This window comes from Melampsora larici-populina (assembly GCF_000204055.1).
Source record: "Melampsora larici-populina 98AG31 unplaced genomic scaffold MELLAscaffold_54, whole genome shotgun sequence".
Lineage (NCBI taxonomy): Eukaryota > Fungi > Basidiomycota > Pucciniomycetes > Pucciniales > Melampsoraceae > Melampsora > Melampsora laricis-populina.
The window spans coordinates 139,849-160,705 of record NW_006768818.1 but is presented as its reverse complement, the minus strand read 5'-3'; the positions used below and the strand labels follow the sequence as shown (position 1 = coordinate 160,705).

The window sequence follows — 20,857 nt, the reverse complement described above, 5'->3', positions numbered from 1 at the left end:
CAGGAACCCAAAAGCACTGCCAGCATAGATGCCTCGGATTTCTCAACCCGAGGCATCATTGGAGGCAAATCCTCGGACAAACCTTGTCCGAGGTTTTTGCCTGAGGTATTTTTTTGCCCTGAGAATTACCTCGGATCAAAACCTCGGGAAGCTTCTGTCCGAGGTTTTGCATCCGAGGATACCTCGGATTTCGTAATCCGAGGTAAATATGTTGGTGGTGAAGATAAGTGTTGGTATGTATGCGCAGTGACATGGGAATGCGTTGGAAACAAGTTGTCAGATAGCGTGGTCACAGCAAGACACCCGTTCTTTTCAGACAAGATCATCCTTACTCATCTCGTGAGTAATGAAGGATCTATGATGCCATGACAAAGAATTGGATGTCTAGGGGCAGAGGCTATCCAAATACATGCATATATATAAGACCTTGTGTCAAACTCCATGTGTTTTCCTTGTTTTTACCACAACACGGATTCAATGCTTCCAACAAAAACGTATATTGCGTGAAATATACAGGATCAATCAAAACAAAACAAAACTCAGGGCAGAAACGTATAGACAAGACCAGGGCCAGCTCTCCTACACACTCAACATATTATAATTCAACGATCTATGCAACTAACACTGCGAGAAAAAATTAGGCTAAAATCCTAGAATAGCTCTGAGGTTTCGCAGAAAACTTCATGCCTTGGAATGGAGCACACGAGGCCTAGAAGATTTCCAACTTCGTCAGTTTTATTATTCTTGTGCAACACAGGTCGAAGCCATTGTAACACTTACAATTGATCACTTATTTGACCGACCCGATCAAAGTTGACTTAAAAAGCAATTTGCCAAATCTAACAGGATATCCATTCCATGTGCCTCAGCGACATCTCGAGCCACACGTAGTCGCTTGACGATCTGCTGCCTTGTATCACGATGACTGCCAGATTGCCCATTGCCACTCAATTCATACTCGCCTGAACAGTGGCATCGTAAGCTCATGTCGTCCGCCTTGATTTGAGAGCATCTCGAGCATCGGATGTCCTGCAGTTGGAACATACTGACTTGATTTCCCAATTGTTCTACGATGCTGGTCTCAATGGCCAATTTGTTATATTCATGGCCGCAATGAGCACAGTGCCAATCAGATGAATGATTAGCAGACGAGGAGCGTGCTGAAGGGAGAAGGTCTGGGTCGCGACAGAGATCGATATTTCTCATGACATTGCAATGCTTGCAAATTGTGACTGGAATCGCGAAGGGAACACATGGATTTTTGAAAACCGCTTCACTAGCAAACTCACGGACTCCGATCAAATCCAACAATAGACGCTTCATCGTTCTGATCTCAGAAGCAACCGGTTTTGCTAACTCCATGATGAAACAAATCATCTTCACAAACTCAAGGACCGGCTTCTTCATCAGGATGTGAGATCCAGGTAGGCGGGGGAATTCAAAAGTGGCCCGGGTGTCGGACTGACTCATAGCTTCAATTTGCCGATCTGTCAGGCTCGTTACAAGCTTCATCAGCTGCCGAGTAAGCTTTTGCTTGATCAGAGGGCGCAAAAGTTCTGCTTCCATTTGTTTGTGATCTGCGTCAGTTATCGGCTGCGACTGGGAGTGATCAGATGTCGTTTGACTCTTGCATTGATTGATGTCATGGATGAATACACATATCACCTGGAGAAAATCTTGTTGGACTGCTGGAGGGAGAAAGTTGACCATATTCCAATGCATGTCAACATGCTGAAGGTCAAGTTCACCGCTGTCTTCTGTCGCATCAGGACGATTGCAGATGATACCTGCGAAATTAGTAACATCTACCCATAAGAGCTGATCCCAGAAGCGAACAATATCTAGTTCCAAAAATTTGAAAAGGTCTCTACTATTGACTGCTGACACAATGTAGCAAGAATACGCATATGCGTTAGATGAAGTTGTCTTGGATGTTAGAAGAAAAATTCGGCTAAAGTCGGCGTATATAACTTTAGTGCCTAGTCGCCTAAATTCCGTTAAGAGTTGAGAGAAGACTTTTTTCATCAGGCCATGCACAAAATGATAAAGCGCAGGGTCGAACATTTTAGATGATGCACTACTGATCCAGCGCCAGAAATGTCTGATCAATCCGCGGTAATGATGTCCATTGCTTTTAACACTTTCAGCCATCCAAACTCTGACCATCGATCGAAACAAGGCGAATGTCTGAGTTGTTAGGTCTGAATCGCCTAATATGTGATGCGAGTTTGCAGAACCTTTGGAATAATCATCGAGGTTGTGAGAAGCGTTCTGAAAGCCGATCGTACTTTCACCCTTGTCTCCTTCGTATACCGTCGCAGACTGCAAGACGGCGTCTATGGCCAGGTCTACGATGCTCAACTCAATTGACGCATTAGAATATGCTCCCATGACAGATATCTCGGGACTCGATAAGGTTTCTAAGACTTGTTGAGCATTGATGTCGTTTTCTCTACCCCCCAAATCGGGCTTGGGGGATGAAGACCACCATAGGATATGGTCTGATCGGGTGAGCTTCTTACAGAACTCGAGATCCATCAAGAAAGAAGCTGCATCGCTTTCGAAGTTGCACACTGGTACATCAAATTGTTCTGCTTGCAGGATACGCTCCTGTATGAAGGAAGACGCTCTAAGAAAGTGCTGCACCATACGCTCAGCAGCGTAACGTTGCCAACCAAAGGCTTCAAACTTGTTATCTGCTTTGTTTGAATGAATCATCAGGGTAGGAAATCTGGACATCGACGTGATCCCATCGTCATAATAAGCGTAGTCCTTGTCCGAATGTATCATCACAACATAGTCTGAAGCAATGCGTTTGCCTTTGAGAGTTGAAAGGTCACGATTGAGTGCCTTGAGACCGAGTGCCTCAGTTGCTACATTGATTGCCTCAATTTGAAGATTCGGTTCATACTGAAATACTCCAGGATTCAATTTGATATCTTCTACGCGAGCTTGAAAAGACGTTTCATAATAAGTCTGCATGTTGGGGATTTGTGGAGATGTATTGCGATCGGTGAGGTAGATTCGAGCATGTGATCCTGGGCAGAATATTCCCATCGCATGCCTGGAACCACGATAAAAGTGGTAGATTACGATATAACGGAGTGCCTTCCCTGAATCGAGATAAGATCGTCCAGACAAAGGTCTTTCAATACTGCAAAGATCGGCGAGATCGAAACCCACATCGAAGCCCTTGGCAATGGAGATCTTACTTGTCGAAGAGACTGTGAATGCGTTTCCCAAGTGAATGAGGCCGCGTTGCACCAGCGGAACTTGAAGTTCGTATGTTCCCTCAACTTCAGGGGCAGTAAACATGCGCAGATACTCAGAGGCATCCTCAATGAATGCATTCTCAGCGACCGAAACTTTGTACAAGTACAAGCGCGTTTGGGACCGAGGTAACGTTTTGACCACGGGCTCGACATGACAAGACTTCGGAAAGAAATTCGGACCTGGATGACGCTTCAAGTTGATGTAGAATTCACGAGGAATGATGACTTTCAGCGGATGTAAGACTTCTTGAACCAAACACCAGATACGAAACTCCCCGGGTTTGTGAGGATCGGGCAAGATATGAACGATCTCCATCAAGGAGGAAGCTAATCGACGTGTTTGTTGTTGTAGCAGTGACGTGATGTCACCCTTGTTGGATCGTAGAGCGGAAGCACGAGAAAGGCCCATGGTCCTTTCCGATTTCCGAGCCATGCGCTGCTCCTTCCAAACAGGCTTCATCGCAGCTATCCAGCCACTGTAATCTACGCTGATGTCAGGCCTAGGACGCGATGGGAGTGGTTCACGGACCTCGTGGGATTTGGTTGTCAGCGCTGTCTCTGTAGCCTGAAGAAGGTCTCGGGTAGAGATGACATCTTGTGGAATTGGCTTTTGTCGAGAAAACATGTCTGTGATTTTGTGCTGCTTGAAAGTATCCTCCCGTGTAGCCAATCGACGCGCGAGCCAATCTGGATGATGTATTCTCGGGACAGGATTCGAGACCTTTTGCATGGCAGCAGGGATGGTGATCAGCTTTTGGATGACAGATCCCAGTCGCTCTGTGTAATAAGGCCAGTCAAGTATGGATCGTAGGGAGAGATCGACCAAAGAATTGTCTTTGAGCCATCTGCGAAGGTAATGTTGCTGTACGCTAGGCTCAGCCGAAAAAATTGCAACTGGAACTGCTCTTTCGGTGACGGGAGAACCGTAAGGCTTCGCCGAGATGATAAAGCGACACGATAGACCCTTATCCTTCACCATCTGTTCTCCTAAGAATTCCGACAGGCGTTTAGCAGTGCGGATTGATGTAGATTTTTGAGTTCCATATTCTGCGAGTGTTTTCGACATACTTCTGTTTTCAGAGATAAGTTCAATAAGTTCTTCATCATGCATTGAGATGGCTTTTGTTGACAAGACATCTAGCCATCGATTGGCAACCTCTGCCACTGCGTCATAGCACTCTTTCAATGTGCTGCCTTTCAAAAACTTCTCGAAGATCGCAGTTTGAAATATTTTGATAAGTTGCAGTTCACCACGACGTTTGACTTCGAAGCCTTTGAGCTCTGCAAGAGACCCATCAGGATTGAAGACGGCGTAACGTTTCTTCAACAGTTTATCTTCCTCCTTTGAAGATGGTAGAATCATAGCTTTATATGGACCATCCAGCTCAAAGAATATACTGTTCTCAGCACGTACATCGTATTTTTTGAATTGTGGGTTGAACTCGTGATATTGATGATTGGTAAACTTCTGATGTACGAGATGATTTAACATTGAACATGGATATGATATGCGATATGTTTTCCCGTTTGAGAGCTTGAAGTTGAAATTTTCTGGAAAAATCCCTGGAAGCATACACCATATACCATCCGTGTCAAGTTCCAACGGTCGACCCACTTCCTCGATGATCTCGCGAGCCATTTGAATGATTTTAGCGCCAGTCAAACATGTGATTCCAGCCATTTCCATTGAATGCCAACGCGCTCCTTTTCGCATCACATATCCATAGAATGAATTGAGGATACACTTGTGCGCAAGTTGTAACGAATCGTAAATGACAATCATCTTTTTGGCCTCAGCAATATCCCCAACAGATCCGCCGTTTTTTTGAGTTACTTCAGCCGTCGTCTTCCACTGTTTGTGAAGTCCTTTGTACTTATATCGACGATCTCGAAACGCCCTGACAGTATCAATATAGAATGGGTTCTCTCGTTGACAGATGATCGCCTCTTTCTCTACGATCTTGGTCTCGTGCGTCTTCTTGTAGACCTTCCTCGAATAATCTCCGAGTCGCTTGTGAAGTAATGACGTCTGTTCTGCAGGTGCCAAGTCGCTAAATTTACGCGGAGGGTTGTTGGGCCATTTAGGCGGGAAAGACTCTGATTCCAAGGCATTACGGACCATCTTGTACTCATCCAATTTGGCAGGAAAGTATTCTCCTCGCCACGCCCAGGTCATTCTGCGGTCACAAGTTTTACCTGGCCGATTGAAATCACAAGCAGCACAGGTGGCCTCATCGACAACCGAGTCAGGTTGAAGACGATTGGATAACATGATGTTGGGATACATCGCTGCTACATCAAGATGATATATGAGAGGTGTGTCTTGTCTGTTAGGGTGGTCACGCATCGTTTCAAGTCCGGACTGGATAGCGAATTTGATCTCATCATAATTGACAACGTCCTCTAACGAGTATTGACCTTCTTCGACGATGCTGAATTTCAGGGCGCTATCCAAGTCGTCTATGAGCTATGCAGTCATAGGAACGAGTAGTCAGCTCCAGACATTACATAATGCTTTGATATCAGATTTGGCAAGCAAGGCAAAACTAAATTTACTTGTTGGCATCTCCTTGGCACCAGCTTGAAATCAGATGGTATGTCTGACCTGAAGACACCGGCTTCCAGTGCTTCTACATGGCCTCCTACGTAAGTCTCGTTTTCCAACAAGTGACCTTCATACATGGTTCCATGCGCGTTGACATGTCGATTGGGCATGATAATGTCTCCCACATAAGCTTCCACCTGAGTGATATAGATACCAATGAGACCGTCAGGAACCCAGTAGAATACATCATCATCATAACAGCCCTGTCCTTACCATCAAAAGCGTTTCACACAAAGTACCTGATCCTTTGCGCAAGACCTCATCCGGATTGAGGGGTATAATGTTACATAGAGAGAAGATGAAAGGATGAACATATTTCATGTACAAGTAGTAAGTGGCAACAGCATCAGAAACTGAATACTGAGCCAAAACTTGTGGTTGTTCGATTGCGTATCTACATCAAAGAAATTGTCAGACTAGCTACGCGCCGGAGAGATAAATTGTAACTTGTCCACGCACGGTGTCATGAGTTCTGGATCAAGCTCAATGGGGTTGTAACCCAGCTTAGCAACAGTCACGGCTTTCAAACCTTGGCTACCCTGGGGTAAGTAAGAATCTCGTTTCACCCATCTAAGATGTAAAGGTAATATGAATAAAAATTGATTGAGAAGCAGTCATCCAAGGACCAGGTAAGTACCTGAAACAATCCATATGAATACACGTCCTCGATTTGAAGTCTCCTTCGGAGTCTAGGCGGAAGCCGGTTTCTTTGAACATATCGATACCATGGGCTGATGCCCTCGCGGCAACAAAAGGGAAATCGAAACTATCTCCGTTGTAGGTAGCTATTACCGTGGGTCGAGATTGTTGGATGTGTTCAAACCAACGCCGGATAAGAGCAGACTGGCCATTATACGACGACACGAAGTAATGATCAGCTGAGGTGTAGACAGTAAATTTAAGAAAATGTGACCAACTGACTTCAGAAGCCTCATTAAATATGGTGAATGGGCCATCATACTCAGGTTTAGGTGAGTAGTCAAAGTCATCAATATCGTCCCCCACAATCTCACGATTGGTTATCAAAAATCCCTTGAGCGCGCAGAAGTTGCAATGAGCTATGTTCCACTGAGCCAAAACCAGTGAAAATGCATACCTGACCATCGATCATGTATGATATCATCATGATCTGATCGGAACTGGACTCAGGGAACTTCAGTGGGGCCTTGGTGGTTTCAATATCATACGCCATCACGACAGGCTCAGCACGTTCAACTCGATCCGGGATGCGAAAACATAAGACTTCTTCATGAGTGGCCGTGACGGTATACCACAACCCGACACGTAAGTCTACATGGAGACGCGCCATGTTAATATACATATATACGTAAATGCTGATCGATATGGAAACTGCTTGCCTCTGTCAATAGCGACTCGCAGATAGTATGGCACATCATACTCCCTGATGTCAATTATCCATTCAGCGGGGTCCGTCGCTGCGGCAGAGGCTGCATGCGATTTAGCTGTAGCCATGGATTTATGCCTGTTGCGTTGAGCTCCTCCTTCGACTTCGAGGTAATCGTCTTCTTGAGTATACTCTACGTCTTCCATATCGGCCAGGTCAAGATTGCTGCATCCCCCTTGGATCATCTCAGCATAAGTGTCTAAGGCATCCATTTTATCGCGATTCTTGGTCGCTAGTGACAATAATTCGCGCCGAACCCGAAGCAGCAGTTCAATATTACGGAAATGTATCTTTATGAATTGTCGCCGGTAGCCTGTGAGATGATTTGGCTGTGTATGTAAGGTGAAAGAGAAAGGTTGAAGTACTCTTTACCAAGTAGTGATATCATGAGAGCGTACCAGTTGCAAATCTTCCTTGAACACCCTCTCAGATTTGAAGAATAGACCTTCGAACCTCCTTTGCAACCAGTCTTCAACCTCGCCTTCTTTCCCAGAGCGAGTTGCAATGTAAAAGTAAGGCCTGTACGACATTGTCGCCCTAAACATTTCACCGTCGTCTTGGATGAAATATAAATCGACGGCTGCATTTGGTTGTGAAGGTGACTTGTCAGGCACGGCCTCGGTAGATGTTTCTTGAACGAGTGTCTGAAGGGCAAAAGCCATCAATCTAGTTAAATACATTCATGTTAAGAAACATAAGAAGGGCTAATTACCGGCTGAATGTTGATAAGCCAGCCCACTCTTGGACTGCCGTCTTCGATTCGAGTGAACCCCAACTTTTCGTCCAGCTCATGGTTTTGCACGGCATCATTCCATTTCTCTTGTTGTTCAGTTCCTTCTCGGTCAGCTTGGGATTCGAGGACCAACCCGTCAGCAGTTCGAGACACAGATGTTGAACCGGATTTGTTCGTAGATTTATAGTTTCCGCGTCCTCGAAATCGTGAGCCTCGTCCCCGAGCATTATAGGTAGGTCCCGACTTGCCTCTGAACCCGCGCTGTCCAGGCATAATCAAAGGGAAAACAGGTTATGGAAGAAGGTTCAATCGCCGACGATTGGCAAGGGACGCGTCGCGACTGACTCCCAGAGTCAAAATCTACCCCGGAAAGATACAGTACCGACGCTGCCACGGGTCTCGTTATCGATATGCCGAATCTCCGTACTACAATACCAGTCCTTTCTTTCCATTTTCTCAGTTGCGTCGTATGCAGTAAAGCCAATTTGTAGCACTTTTTGTTACATAAAAAAGTCAGGATGAAATAGATAGCAGTGCAACAAGTAAGTGCCGAAAATCAAGACTGGTTTCCTTTGGTTGCTTTAGCAATATTCAGCGTGCGTTTCATTTCTAACTGAGCTTTATTCCGCCAACAATGAACGGAGATAGCTGCAGGGCTTTCTGCTTTCTTGGTTTGAAGTGCTCACTCTTATTCAGTAGACGTATAAAGGAGTTTACGTTGTTATTGTTGTTGTTTGTAAGAGATGAGCAGATATCAGAACTGGAATGCTGTTGTCTGGCAATAAGGCAGACATATCATGGGCCCTGATCGGCGATAACTTCTGAGGAGATCGAAAGAAGAAGTATTCAAGATTTGTTTTATCGCCTCCGCCGCTGGCGAGCTAGAGGCAATAGATTAGGTAATTCTATATGGAGGCATCGTCGAAAAGTAAGCAGAGGGTAGTGAAAAAGTATAGACATAGGGGATGGGAAGGGTGGATGTCTAGATCATATTGGGGCCAGGTTTCTCCCAGCTCCAGGTGAGTCAAGATTACCATGACAAAGTGATCATATTGGGTATGGCATGGTAGATGATGGCAGGAGAGTCAGTAACAAATCAAAACCCAAAAGATCGATACTGCGTGACTCTACATTCTGTACTGTGTTATGCCTCCTGCAGTGAGTGCAGGGGCATTGAATGCATGATTTAGCGATGAAGGAGTGATGTATCGAGATGGTTAGCTGAAGAGATTTGTACATGTAGTCTGATGAGGAATTAAATGCACTAAGGCCCAAATGTATGAGGCCACCTACCTTTAGAGCCTGTGCGTAGTGAAACCGAAGAAGACCAAGCTAGCTTCAAATCAAAGCCCTGAGTACTGAAGTGATTACTAAAGACCGATAAAGTGCAACTGCAAAACAAGATGTGAAGGAAATTGTGGGCAGGTTTGTATGGAAGAAAACGGAATAAATTTACAAAGGTCATATAAAACTAATATATAATTTATACAATGTGTTGGAGTAATTTGCAATAATTGAATTGACGTGTATTGTCCAGGGACAGTTAATAAGAAAGAGGCGAAAAGGTACTTAAGCTAACAGGGAGATATCAAACCTGGACCTGTGTTAGTAGAAGGGGACTGAACCCGCGTTCACGTCAGTATAAGGCGCTATGCAGGTCACAGAGAGATGAGGCTTGGTGAGACACGTGGATATTGGAATCACCTTCGAAAACATGGTCTGGCACTTTATCAATTTTATCAGATGGACTGGTGCGCGTAGTGGAGTTAAATTTAGATGAGCACTCTACTTCTGGACGTGGATTTGCATCACTGGTGATGACGTCGGTAAAGGTTTTTTCCACCGTGTCCACGAAGTTTAATGTAGCTCGCTTGGATGTTCGAAAACTAAAAATCTGAGCGTCAGGAAGTTGATTTTGCAAATGAAATTTTTGGCTACGTGAGCACCTACGTTTCACTGTTCGTGATATCGCCCAATGTCTTAGTCAAGTTGGCTGTCCATTGACCGGTGGTAGAGTTAAGGAAGTCGAATGTAGATCTTCGGCTTGGATGTTTTTTACTTGACTGAAGATTGGACCCAATTGTTTTCGAAGAGTGAAATGAATTAGGAGACTGATGTATCAAATTTTCTTCATCTGCCGAAATCCCCGTAATGATGGAGGGTTCATTGCCTTGCACCTCAATAAGGCCAGATGGCGTGACTCGAGCACGAGATATAAATTGGGCCGTTGGTAGCCGATCGTCATTATTGTAAAGAGAGGTGAGCTTTCCCTCAGATTCAATCACACCAGGCTCAGAAGCGATGTCAGCCAAGGGACCGCTGTCAGTCGAGCAAGATTGAATGAGTGTTCGGTAAGTGGTATTCGGTTGACAATGGACGGCGGTAGTTGTCGCGCGATCTGCGCTAGGAAATGAGGTCGGGACGATCGAAGACATTGATGTCCTATGACTACTGCCGGCATCGAAGCTATCAATGATGCTATTGGAGTTGCTGCTAGAGCTATGAGCGTGCGTTCGCATACGTAGCTGGTGGACGGGAGATGACGGCAAAGACGCGGTAGAGGGTGCTTGCTGGAGGGTGTTTGAGACAGCCTCAACTCGATTTTGGATTGATTTTTCAAGGAGCAGCTTTGTCGGCATGGATGGACTTGTTAGGGTGGCCAACTTTTGTTTGTCATGAAGGGTGGATTTATTCGCAGAAGGTATACCATCTCGCGCAGGACGGCTATGTAAGAGTGAAGGGGATGGGCAAGGATTGTCGTGCGCTTCTTGAAGAAGGTCTAAAAATCCTTTCCCAATGCCGCCAACCCATTTTTTGGCTACGGAGCTAACGGGCTCAATGTGCTGTAGAAAAGGGTCCCATGAGTTCAGATCTTGTCGAGGAGGGTCGGGATATCCAGCTTCATGAGGCGATCGAAGTGACCGAAGCTCCACCTCATGAGTTTCCGTAAGGTCCTGCTGTTGACGGGCAGCTTCCTGCTGAGTGGCAGGAATGGAGTTTGACGAGGGGCTTGAACCAGGCTGCCTTTCTGGTACTGAACCTGAGGTTGATGTTTGTCGTCGAGAGTCTATGACCGGAGAGGAAACACCGGCGGCCATAGTGGGAGAGGCCAAAGATCTTCCAATGACGATTTCCCATTTTCTCTTTAATTTACGCAGCTCTTCTTCAGATTTCTGTAGTTCTACGTGAAGGCCAAGGATCATGATGTCAGTTAAACGTGGATGACAGGTAAAACAGCCGAGTGTATAGGAGGTCGTTGGATACCCTCTCTAAGGTCCAAACACCTGCGCTCCTTCTTGGCTATGAATGTCAATAGATCTCCGTGTTGCTCGACAAGACTCATCCCTCTGTTCGGAGCGACATATGATGGATTGGATGTTGTTGTGCTGATCGATCCCGTTCTACTACCGTCAGTGTGGTTGGTCTGAACGACGAATCCATCAGAAGAGGCCCAGGATTTGGATGTTGGTAGGCCACTTTGGACTTGTCCGGGACTTTCCGCAACTTGCCCGGCGTTCTGAAGGTGATCATACAAATTCAGAGTGGCTAGTTGAAGGCTGTATCGATTGTGAGCAAGATGAGGTGGTGTCCAAGTTGATGCTAAAGATGAGCGCGCATGGTGAAATCGAATGGGGTTGGGTTCTTCGGGCGGACTTTTCCGGTAGCTGATGCTGCTATGCCGTCGGTGCATCTCTTCGTTCCGCGCCTTGTTAAGACGCGGCCCACCAAGCGATGGGGGTTGGCTGTGACCCAGGGAAGATCCGATGGGCGAAGTGACATTTTCTTGCGGAGGATGAGTTGTTTTGGTAGGCGTGTGAGACATAACGGTGATAACCAGGTGATGAAGTATTGAGGCTGGGTAGTTGTGATAACGTGTGATGTTAAATCGACATGGAATGAGTAGAAAAGGTGAGAAAGGGTCGTTAATAAATAAAAGTTGATCGTAGCATAAGGAGGGTCATGTTGATGAGGAATACATCAAGATGATGAATTCAATTCGTCGCCCAGTCTCACCGCGGGCCTGAGGCTGATGTACACCGGTCCTGGCCCGGAGGAGTCTGACCTAGCAAGTGCCGACACCGATGTGGAATGGGCCGACCCGGTCCGGCAAGAGCATCTTCAACGGAGCTCGTATTTTGCGGGATACATACTACGGTGGCTCTAAGTGGTAGACCGAAGAACTGGGGGATAGGCAGGACCCTGGAGAGCTCTTATTGAGGTGCATGATGTAATTTTTTTTCCTACAGTACACACACTTCACCACAGTTTACATTCATAGAAACTTCACCAGATCCCTTGCTTCTCCCTCAATAATGCCTAGCCAGAAGCAAAGCACTTTGTTGACTGTGAATTTCATACCTACACTGTCACAATTGTGAAGAGTTTTTAACGTGGTGTGGATGCTGTGAAATACACAGCAATTCACAGCAAGCATAAGAAAATAAAATCTTTTACATCACGCACCTCTACAGGAGCTCTCTGGGGTCCTGGATAGGCTGAGACTCGTCTGAGAATGAAACCTCAACAAACCCATGAACTATGGGCTAATACCAAAAAATGTGTATGTAAAACACCTTCAACATTTACCCATTTACGACTTACCGTTAGGCCACAAAAACTCTTTTGTCATACCAAGTCATTTAAATCCGCGGCCTGACATCCCACCCCGTGACATTCTCCATCAATCTATCTACCCTAGCCTCTCCCCATTCAGTCGATCTACCTCTCCCCTCTCCCAATACATATAACAGTGATAATATCCTTCAATCAGACACCACAGGATGCTCCTACAAGAACTTACTCTGCAACTGATCTCTCAATATCCTCACCTCTTGGCAACTCTCACAGTAGGCGACTTTGTGCAATTTGCATTGCTGGCGGCCGAAGTCAATCATCAGGCCGTGGAATTCCTACATCTCTTGCCAGCTCAATTTTCTTTGGAAAATTTCTTTGAATCTGCACTATCAGTTCAACCGCCCAACCATCATATGTCAGAACTTTGGCGACTATCCTACCCTGTCCTGAGCGCATGCCAGATCAATCCAACGGCTCTAATCCGCGAGTTTGGACCTCAGCAGAAATCGACTCAATTGCCCAAGAGGTTCTTACGCTCACCGCTTTTGAATTGTATCTTATGCACAACAGACCATTCCTATGTGTTACACGTCCATTCGGGCGTGAACGGCTACTTACACGACATTGATGGTGTCCACCCCATTGAGACTGTGATCTTGTGTTGCTCAAGTAAGATCCTCCCTCGCCTTGCTAACTGTGTGTGATGTATTGTTGATCTGCAGGCCTGATTGGAAACAAACCACTGACATTTCTTCCCCACTATACCAGACCCTGCCTGTGAGACTATGTATAGACCCAGTATCTACAACCAGGGAGGTGAACAATACTACTACACACCAGTCTTGGGACGCAACAAAGAATATCTGCACATTCATTGTCACTATTCACAGCCCCCATCTACTGGGCTCTGGCAGGCCAGAGCCTACCACTTACTTCATGAAAGATTCATGAAAGATTTAGAAAGATTTCAAGAAAGCTTCAATGTAACTTCAGCTGGACATAAGATCCAGCACAAGTGACATGGATCCATCTCATATCAAGAAATCAACTATGTGCTCAGGTTACGTTCTATTCTCCTACAATAGCTTATGTTGAATTACAATTACCCTATAAAAGTGGTCATGTCCAGAATATCTTACAAATTTAACATACACATTAATGTTACTCCATATCCATGGTATCTTTGTCGTGGCTGTCTTGCACAAATCCCTAAGAGTGGATATGAAAGAAATTAGTATATAGAAACACATTGAGTCCCTTCAATCACTCACAATATTTGCTAAGCCAACAATTGAAAGTGTTGTGTTGTCAACATCAAATGTACCACTGGGGTTCTTCATCACAACTAGCTGTCCAATTATGTCCTTGACTTGAATGACATGATATTCCTCATGTGAATCATAAACAACAGTAGTGTTCAGTAAGTCCGGTAAGGAAGAGTACAGATTCTTGTGCTGGTCTTGATGACTCAGTGACTTTAGTGAATGCACAACAAGCAGTGGTGCAGCCAGGTTGTTGAGCCAGACTATTTCAGTGATACATCCGGTCCATCTTTGAGAGTTCAGGGCATATGTAATGTAGCTATTCCCAGGTGTTGTCTTGTGAGTGCTGTGCCTTGTTCAAGATCTTGATGGATGAAGTAACATTAAATTTTGAGTTGAAGGTGTGACTAGCCTCAAGATGATTGAAACACTGGAGTGCCTGAAAGCTTACAGGACTGAGCTTCTTGATAGTCCACCTTGACTGGCGGTTCCTTTGGAAGTAATCTCAGAGGATTGGATTGGCCTTCATGGCAGAGTGACTATTGTTAATCATTGCTCTGAAGAATCCCTGTCTGGCGTGTTGGTGAAGTAATGTCTCACCCTGTCCTTCTGAAGTGTCAAGGATTGGAATCAGCTGCTGTTAATTTGGGTGCTCAACAGAGGGCCAAAAAAGACTGACAGATATTTACATTCTTAGATGTCTGAACCAGGCTTCCAATTATTCGCTCACCTGACCAGCTAGCAGTATAAGCTGGTGGGCCAAGCCTTGCTGAGATTTCACCAATATGTCCTGTAAAATGCAAGTTGGATTTTTTCTTGATATGTGGCCAGCCATCTCCAAGGGTGGCTTGATAGCCATGAACCAAGTTACCAATCTTTTCACTGTTGTGTCGTTGAAAACTATGCAAGGTACATATGTTGCCAATTTGAATGAGTTGGAGCAGGCTGGCAAGGATCTTAGCTGAAATAGTGCCAGATTCACCACTAAGAAAGTGAGGGACCCAAGCAAGTACAATGTAGACTTTGTATAAAGAATGCCATTCTGCTGCTTTGGGAGTCCCAGCACTTGTCATCCCAAAGGTACCCCAGGGTTTGGTAGGCCAAGAGGGGGCTTGGGCGTTCTTGATGCATTGCTGCAGCAGATCCAGCTCATAAGATGTGATCTCTGGAACAATCACAGGTATTGGTAAGGGTTCAACCCGTGATCCGGTCACAATCCGGGCCCTTCTGGCTTGCCCAACCCCCAATCCAACGGATAAAAAGTATAATCCGGACCTCGGAGGAATAACCAGTCAGATTTTTTTGAAAAATCCTAGCATCCGACATCCAATCCGGTGGGTAGCCGGAGATCCGGTATATTTCTGAAAATTCTGGAAGTTTTGCTCAAACGTTCCAGAATCTTCTTTTTCCTTTGTATTTCCTCACAAGATTCCTCATCCGACCTTGAGAGTCAATGCATATCATCACTTGAAAGTTAATGATCACCGCTCAATACCCAGATTAAAACCTTATCGTCACCGTTCAATCAACTCAACATCAATCTCACATGATGCCTGAAGCCAACAACAGCTTTTCCGCCTCGGGATCAACGGTATCGACTGATAAAGAGTCAGCGCAGGATTCCGATTTTACCAATACTTCCACTACAACCATTCGCCAACCAAGCCACGTGTGGACCTATTTCAAGAAGGTACCGAACAAGCAAATCAATAAGTGTCACTTCATTATGAAGAATGGACAAGCTTGTGGTAAAGAGTTGTCTCAAGATAAGAGGTCGAGTACTAAATCAATGAGCAACCACCTTGAAACTCAGCATGGCGTTTGTGAAGGCAATCTTTTGAATCAATATGACATTGCTCAATCTTTCAAGAAGATTGAAACAATTCACCCAGTAAAAGTCTTGGTTTTATTGATCTTACCTCCACTTTCAAAGACACAAATTGATTGATTCTTTTTAACAACTATGGTCAGAACGGTCTCAACTCTCACACCCTCAAGAGTGCACTGACACACTTTATTGTGGAATGTGACCTTCCGTTCTCAATCATGGAACAACGGTCTTTTCAAGACTTGCTTCAATTAGCAAACCCAAAAGTCGAGGGCATGCTAGTCAAACAACATGCGCCAAACCTACTATCACTACAAAGATTATGTGAAGAAGTTCTATCTAGGTCCTTGCAAAGCAATCACGATAACTCAAGACACATGGACGTCTCCAAACAACGCCGTGTTCATGTCTCTTAACGGTCATTTCATCACTAAGGACTGGGAGCTTGTTGAAGTTACCCTTGGCACTGCAGAAATTCAAGGTCAGTCTTCTTTTTTTGATTTGCTTCATAACTTGTGATTGATTTCTTAAAACATTCCTGATTGTCTAGGTTCACATGATGCAACCAATCTAGGCCCGATCATCATTGATTACTTAAAGAAGTTTGCTCTCACTCGTAAATTGTGTGCCATGACGGCTGATAAGGTCAGTACAAATGCGGCAATCGTTTGAGTAATTTCAATGTCAGAAGATATTCCTTTTGATTATAACACTCAAGTCATGGGTGTGTGGCCCATGTAATCAATCTAGCTGCCAAAGATGGCCTCAAGGTGTTTGGCGAAGTGCTCAACGAAGATGATGATGCTCAACTTACTTCAAATATCCATAACCTTATTGACCCACCCAATTCAAGTCAAATTAATCTTAAAACTATCTACCACCTATGCCATGGTCTAGTCAAATGTACCCGCTCCAGCCCTCAGCGTGGCCAATCCTTTGCCGCCATCGTCAAAGCAAAGCAACAACTTGCAAACTCTTTAAACCCAGCCACTGCCTCCAGTCCTGCCAATTCAAATGAAACCAATGATCTTGATCCGGCCACTTCATCTGTTGTCAATTACTTAATTCAAGACCAAACTATCCATGAAGACATGCCAATGCCCAAGTCACATGCTACCACTGCTGATCAACTTGTAGCTGATGTTCCAACAAGATGGAACTCATCTTATCATATGTTCTGAAGACTCCTTCTTCTACAGAAGGCATGCAATGATTTTTGTGGTGCTCAAGACTTCAAGAAATACGCGCTTTTGCCTCTCAAGTGGGATTATGTTAAACAGATGTGTGAATTTCTTGAACCACTCAGCGAGGCTACTGAAATCCTTTGCAAATCAAAGTACCCAACCATGCACCAAGTGGTTCCGATCTACGTTGTAGTGATACAAGGCCTGAAATCGGTAAGAAAATTTCTATCTTACATATTAATGTCACTCTTTACTGACATGATTTCAATCTTAGGTGGCTCAGCAATAAGATCATAATCAACTCATTCCTGCTTCAAAGCTCATGATCAAGAAACTTGAAGATTACTTCAAGAAAGTACTAGCAAAACCCGCCCAATCTGTGCCACAATTCTTGATCCGCGCCACACGCTGGCTTATTTTGAAGTGAGTTTGTTTATTTCACTTCCTATCTTGCTAATCTACTATACTGATCAGTTGTTTCAATTTTACCAATTAGCAAAATGCAATGATATTGTCCGACTACAATATCTACCCTTCAAATGTTTGGTTAATGTTTGAACAACAGGCCAGGAAGTACAAGCAACATCCGTCCGGCCCGCTATAAATAGCGCTATATAACGCATAGTGGAGCGCCTTGCGCTATAATTATAGCGCTATATCTATAGTTGCGTGCTGGCCCGCTATCTTTTGGTTGAGAATGTTGTTATAAAAAAACTGGCCCGTTATAACGTAGTGCGCGGTGATATAGCGCTTCAGAACGTTTTGAAGCGCTACCTGTAGTGCTACCTGTAGTGCTACTCACAGCGCTATACACAAGTATACATAGCGCTACAGGGACAACCACATAGGTGGTCGGGGTCAAATACGGAAAACCTCGCCTAATGCAGGGCAAGCCACTGTCAATGCAGCACCCCTCAAGGATGTTTCCTACTCCCAATTGGCACCATGCTCCCAATCGAATGTACCCAAACCCATTCAAGCCAGGGGCTAGACCCTACCAGGTGAGTAAAAGTATCCCACTTTGATTCAAAATCCTTTCCATCATTCCTCAAGTCCTTCACGTTTTACTCTACCTACCTTACTTCCATCATTATTATTGCTAATTCAAATACGCTCCTCCCTTCTTATTCTTTGTTTATATTTGATAGCTATATAGCCTCCAATTCCAGTGGATCCTGCTCTCCACCATGCCTGGAACACAATCAACGCCTTCTACCTCTCTTCTTCGCCCGCCAGCTTCGACACTTACCCCATTACGTCAAAGCACACGATCTCGTGTACCTGCAACATCCCCCAATATGATTACTACCTCGCCGGATTCTCGTTTATCTCTCTCTGTATCTCAACCAGCACGTCCTTCTTTCAGCAATCAAGGAGCTACGGACAAGGACTTATCTGCTGGCCATGGCCAAACGGATATTGATCCAGCCTCTCAACAATCACCTACTCCGAATACTCAAAAGAAGAATGGTAAAAGAACCAGGAGATCCGGTGAAACGGACTTGGAAGATCCTGTCTCTCACAAGCGAGGACGGACTAATAAAGTCAGTGGGATCATCTCATCATTTTATTGCTGTTCTTTTCTTTCTGTCATTGTTGTTACCTGACAATGTTGACACGAATATGTATGAATTTCCATCCTAAGCACATACCTGTTCCCATGGTTATTGATGTGGACCAGGACAATGATGACAACCAACCCAAGACATCAACTCGATCAAAGGGTATACGAGTTCAATTTCAGGAGGAAGCCGAAAACATTCAATGCTACTTCAAAGATCCCGAGTATGTCAAAGGAGAGGTAACAAACTTGCATCACTCTAAAAACATTTATCATTTTAAAATAATAATGCTTATGATTTATCTCTCACCAGGAATCGACGGGCATCAAGCGGGCTTATCCATGCAAATACTGCCCCGGAGTCTTCGCCAAAGGACCTGCTGGTTGGTCAAATCTCAAAGGCCATCGGGACGGAACCGAATCACGTCCAGTTTGCCCAGGGCGTCGACTAGCCTCAAAGGACATCCCCGATCTCCCACCGACGTATCCCGAACGCATGGCTGCTGCTGAAAAAGGTTCCAAGAAAGTTGTAACTCTTGACAACTTTGTTTCCAAAAAGAAATTCTGCCAGGAAACCTTGAATGGGATAATGGTGATCTGGCTACTCCGTCACGCATTGCCTTGGGCACGGATGGATGATCATCCACTTCGAGCGGCCTTTCGACTGGCTAATGTTTCAGCGTCACTTCGGTCAAGTGTGTGGGCAGGTCGTGCAGCTACTACTATATTCAATGACATGCAAAGTAATGTGGTTAATATTTTAAAGGTAAGTACTTCCACACACGACTCTCTCTTGCTTTGAATTTTTACTTACATCAATTATCTTAGACCATTCCAGGTCGCTTTACTTTGGTCCACGATGTGTGGACCACCAAAGGAAAGCGCCATGCTTTCATTGGAATCACCGCCACGTATATTGATAGCAATTGGAAGTTTCAAAGCGTTCACTTGGCTTTCAAATTGATTGCGTGGCATCATTATGGAAATCTACTGGCTCGCCCTGTGGCTAAATTCCTCATCAAGCATGGATTACATAAAAAGATGAGTTTTTATTCGTTATGAATTCAATCTTATCTTTTCTTTCTCACAAAACCAATCTTGGCTTGTTCATTCTGACATTTTCTCTTTGCTTTGTTTACATGTACGCACAGACGACCGACTCGGGGTCCAACAATGCAACATTGGCTTCTGAGCTACAAGACCAGTTTGCTGCGGCTTCCGAACCTGTCGAGTGGAATTCCGAGAAGATGCAAATTCGATGCATTGCACACAAGTTCGCTTTGGTTGTGAAGGATGGGCTAAAGTCGATTGACCTTTCAGCAGGTCACATCAAGCCAACAACACCGCACAGTTCGCTACCAACATTTACTTTGAATCAAGGTCAAGACGAGGTCGATATTCCTGCTGAAGAGGATTCTGATTGCGAAGGTCACGCCATGCACCTAGAATTGAGTGACGACGAAGAGGGTGGTGCAGCAGAACTTGATGAGGATCATGCAGTTCGGGGTACTCCACCCACACCAGCTGACCCTGTGATGCCCCCCGGCGGATGGAAGGATGTCGATGTACGGCTTGCTGTTCGTAAGGTGAGCTGAATACTCCATACTCTAACCACCATTCTTGTATCACGAGAACTAAAACATCCTATGGAAGGTGGACAAGGCAATCACATTGATATCTTCAAGTGGACCGCGTCGAGACCAATTCAAGGCTTTGCGAGGCGGCGGAAAAGGCATTGTTTCTGGAAGCTGTCACCGCTGGAACGGCAAACATGATGCGCGACAGCGTGCATGCGATGGTTACAAGGTATGTTATGTGGTCCAATGTTTCCCATCCTGACCCTTCCTTTTCATTCCAAGTAACTGTTTGTCACGTTCTTCAGGTCATTAATCAGATGTTGTCGGACGAGTCGGGTGGATCTTACTACGGTGACCTTCATATCACCGGAAGCGAGTGGGCTGCTGTCCGGGCCCTCAATGAGGTCACTGAGGTAAGTGCCTATTTACTCGTTCACGGGTTTTATCAAAGATTAATGATATGTTTTTTTTGATTCCAGCTTTTTTTGAAAGCAACGTACCGGGTCGAGGAAGATCACCCCACCGCTGCGATCATGTTGCGAGAGTATGAGATGATCTCGACTGCCCTTCGTGCTGCCTGTGCAAAATGTCCTTATCAGCAGATCCAATTGATGATCCAGCGAATGTTAGTCAAGATGCATGGATACCAACGCGAAGCGATCGAGTGTGATGCTATTGCACTCGCGACTGTCCTCAACCCTCGACTCCGAATGGATTATATCGGAAAGCAATTCCCAGGTGATCAAGACAGGATTAAAGATTTGCTCAAGTCTGAATACGATAGCTATGAGCAACAGTGGGTTGCTGAAGGCGGAGGCGCAATCACCCCAGAAGACACTGTAATTGAGACATCAG

At 45.0% G+C, this 20,857-nt stretch overlaps 2 protein-coding genes across 2 annotated transcripts; both read right to left on the bottom strand.

The window, feature by feature from the left end:
* Window positions 1-807: 807 nt before the first annotated feature.
* Window positions 808-8,288, bottom strand: MELLADRAFT_39519 (uncharacterized protein; the record flags this gene model as incomplete). Its single annotated transcript, XM_007415801.1, has 10 exons — window positions 808-5,739; window positions 5,829-6,014; window positions 6,091-6,271; window positions 6,337-6,447; window positions 6,515-6,720; window positions 6,799-6,909; window positions 6,974-7,167; window positions 7,197-7,611; window positions 7,681-7,899; window positions 7,995-8,288. The coding sequence occupies 10 exons, from the start codon at window positions 8,286-8,288 to the stop codon at window positions 808-810; spliced, it is 6,849 nt and encodes a 2,282-aa protein (XP_007415863.1).
* A 1,673-nt stretch (window positions 8,289-9,961) lies between these two features.
* MELLADRAFT_92940 (uncharacterized protein) lies at window positions 9,962-11,838 on the bottom strand (the record flags this gene model as incomplete). Its single annotated transcript, XM_007415800.1, has 2 exons — window positions 9,962-11,188; window positions 11,242-11,838. The coding sequence occupies 2 exons, from the start codon at window positions 11,836-11,838 to the stop codon at window positions 9,962-9,964; spliced, it is 1,824 nt and encodes a 607-aa protein (XP_007415862.1).
* Between the last annotated feature and the right edge of the window lie 9,019 nt (window positions 11,839-20,857).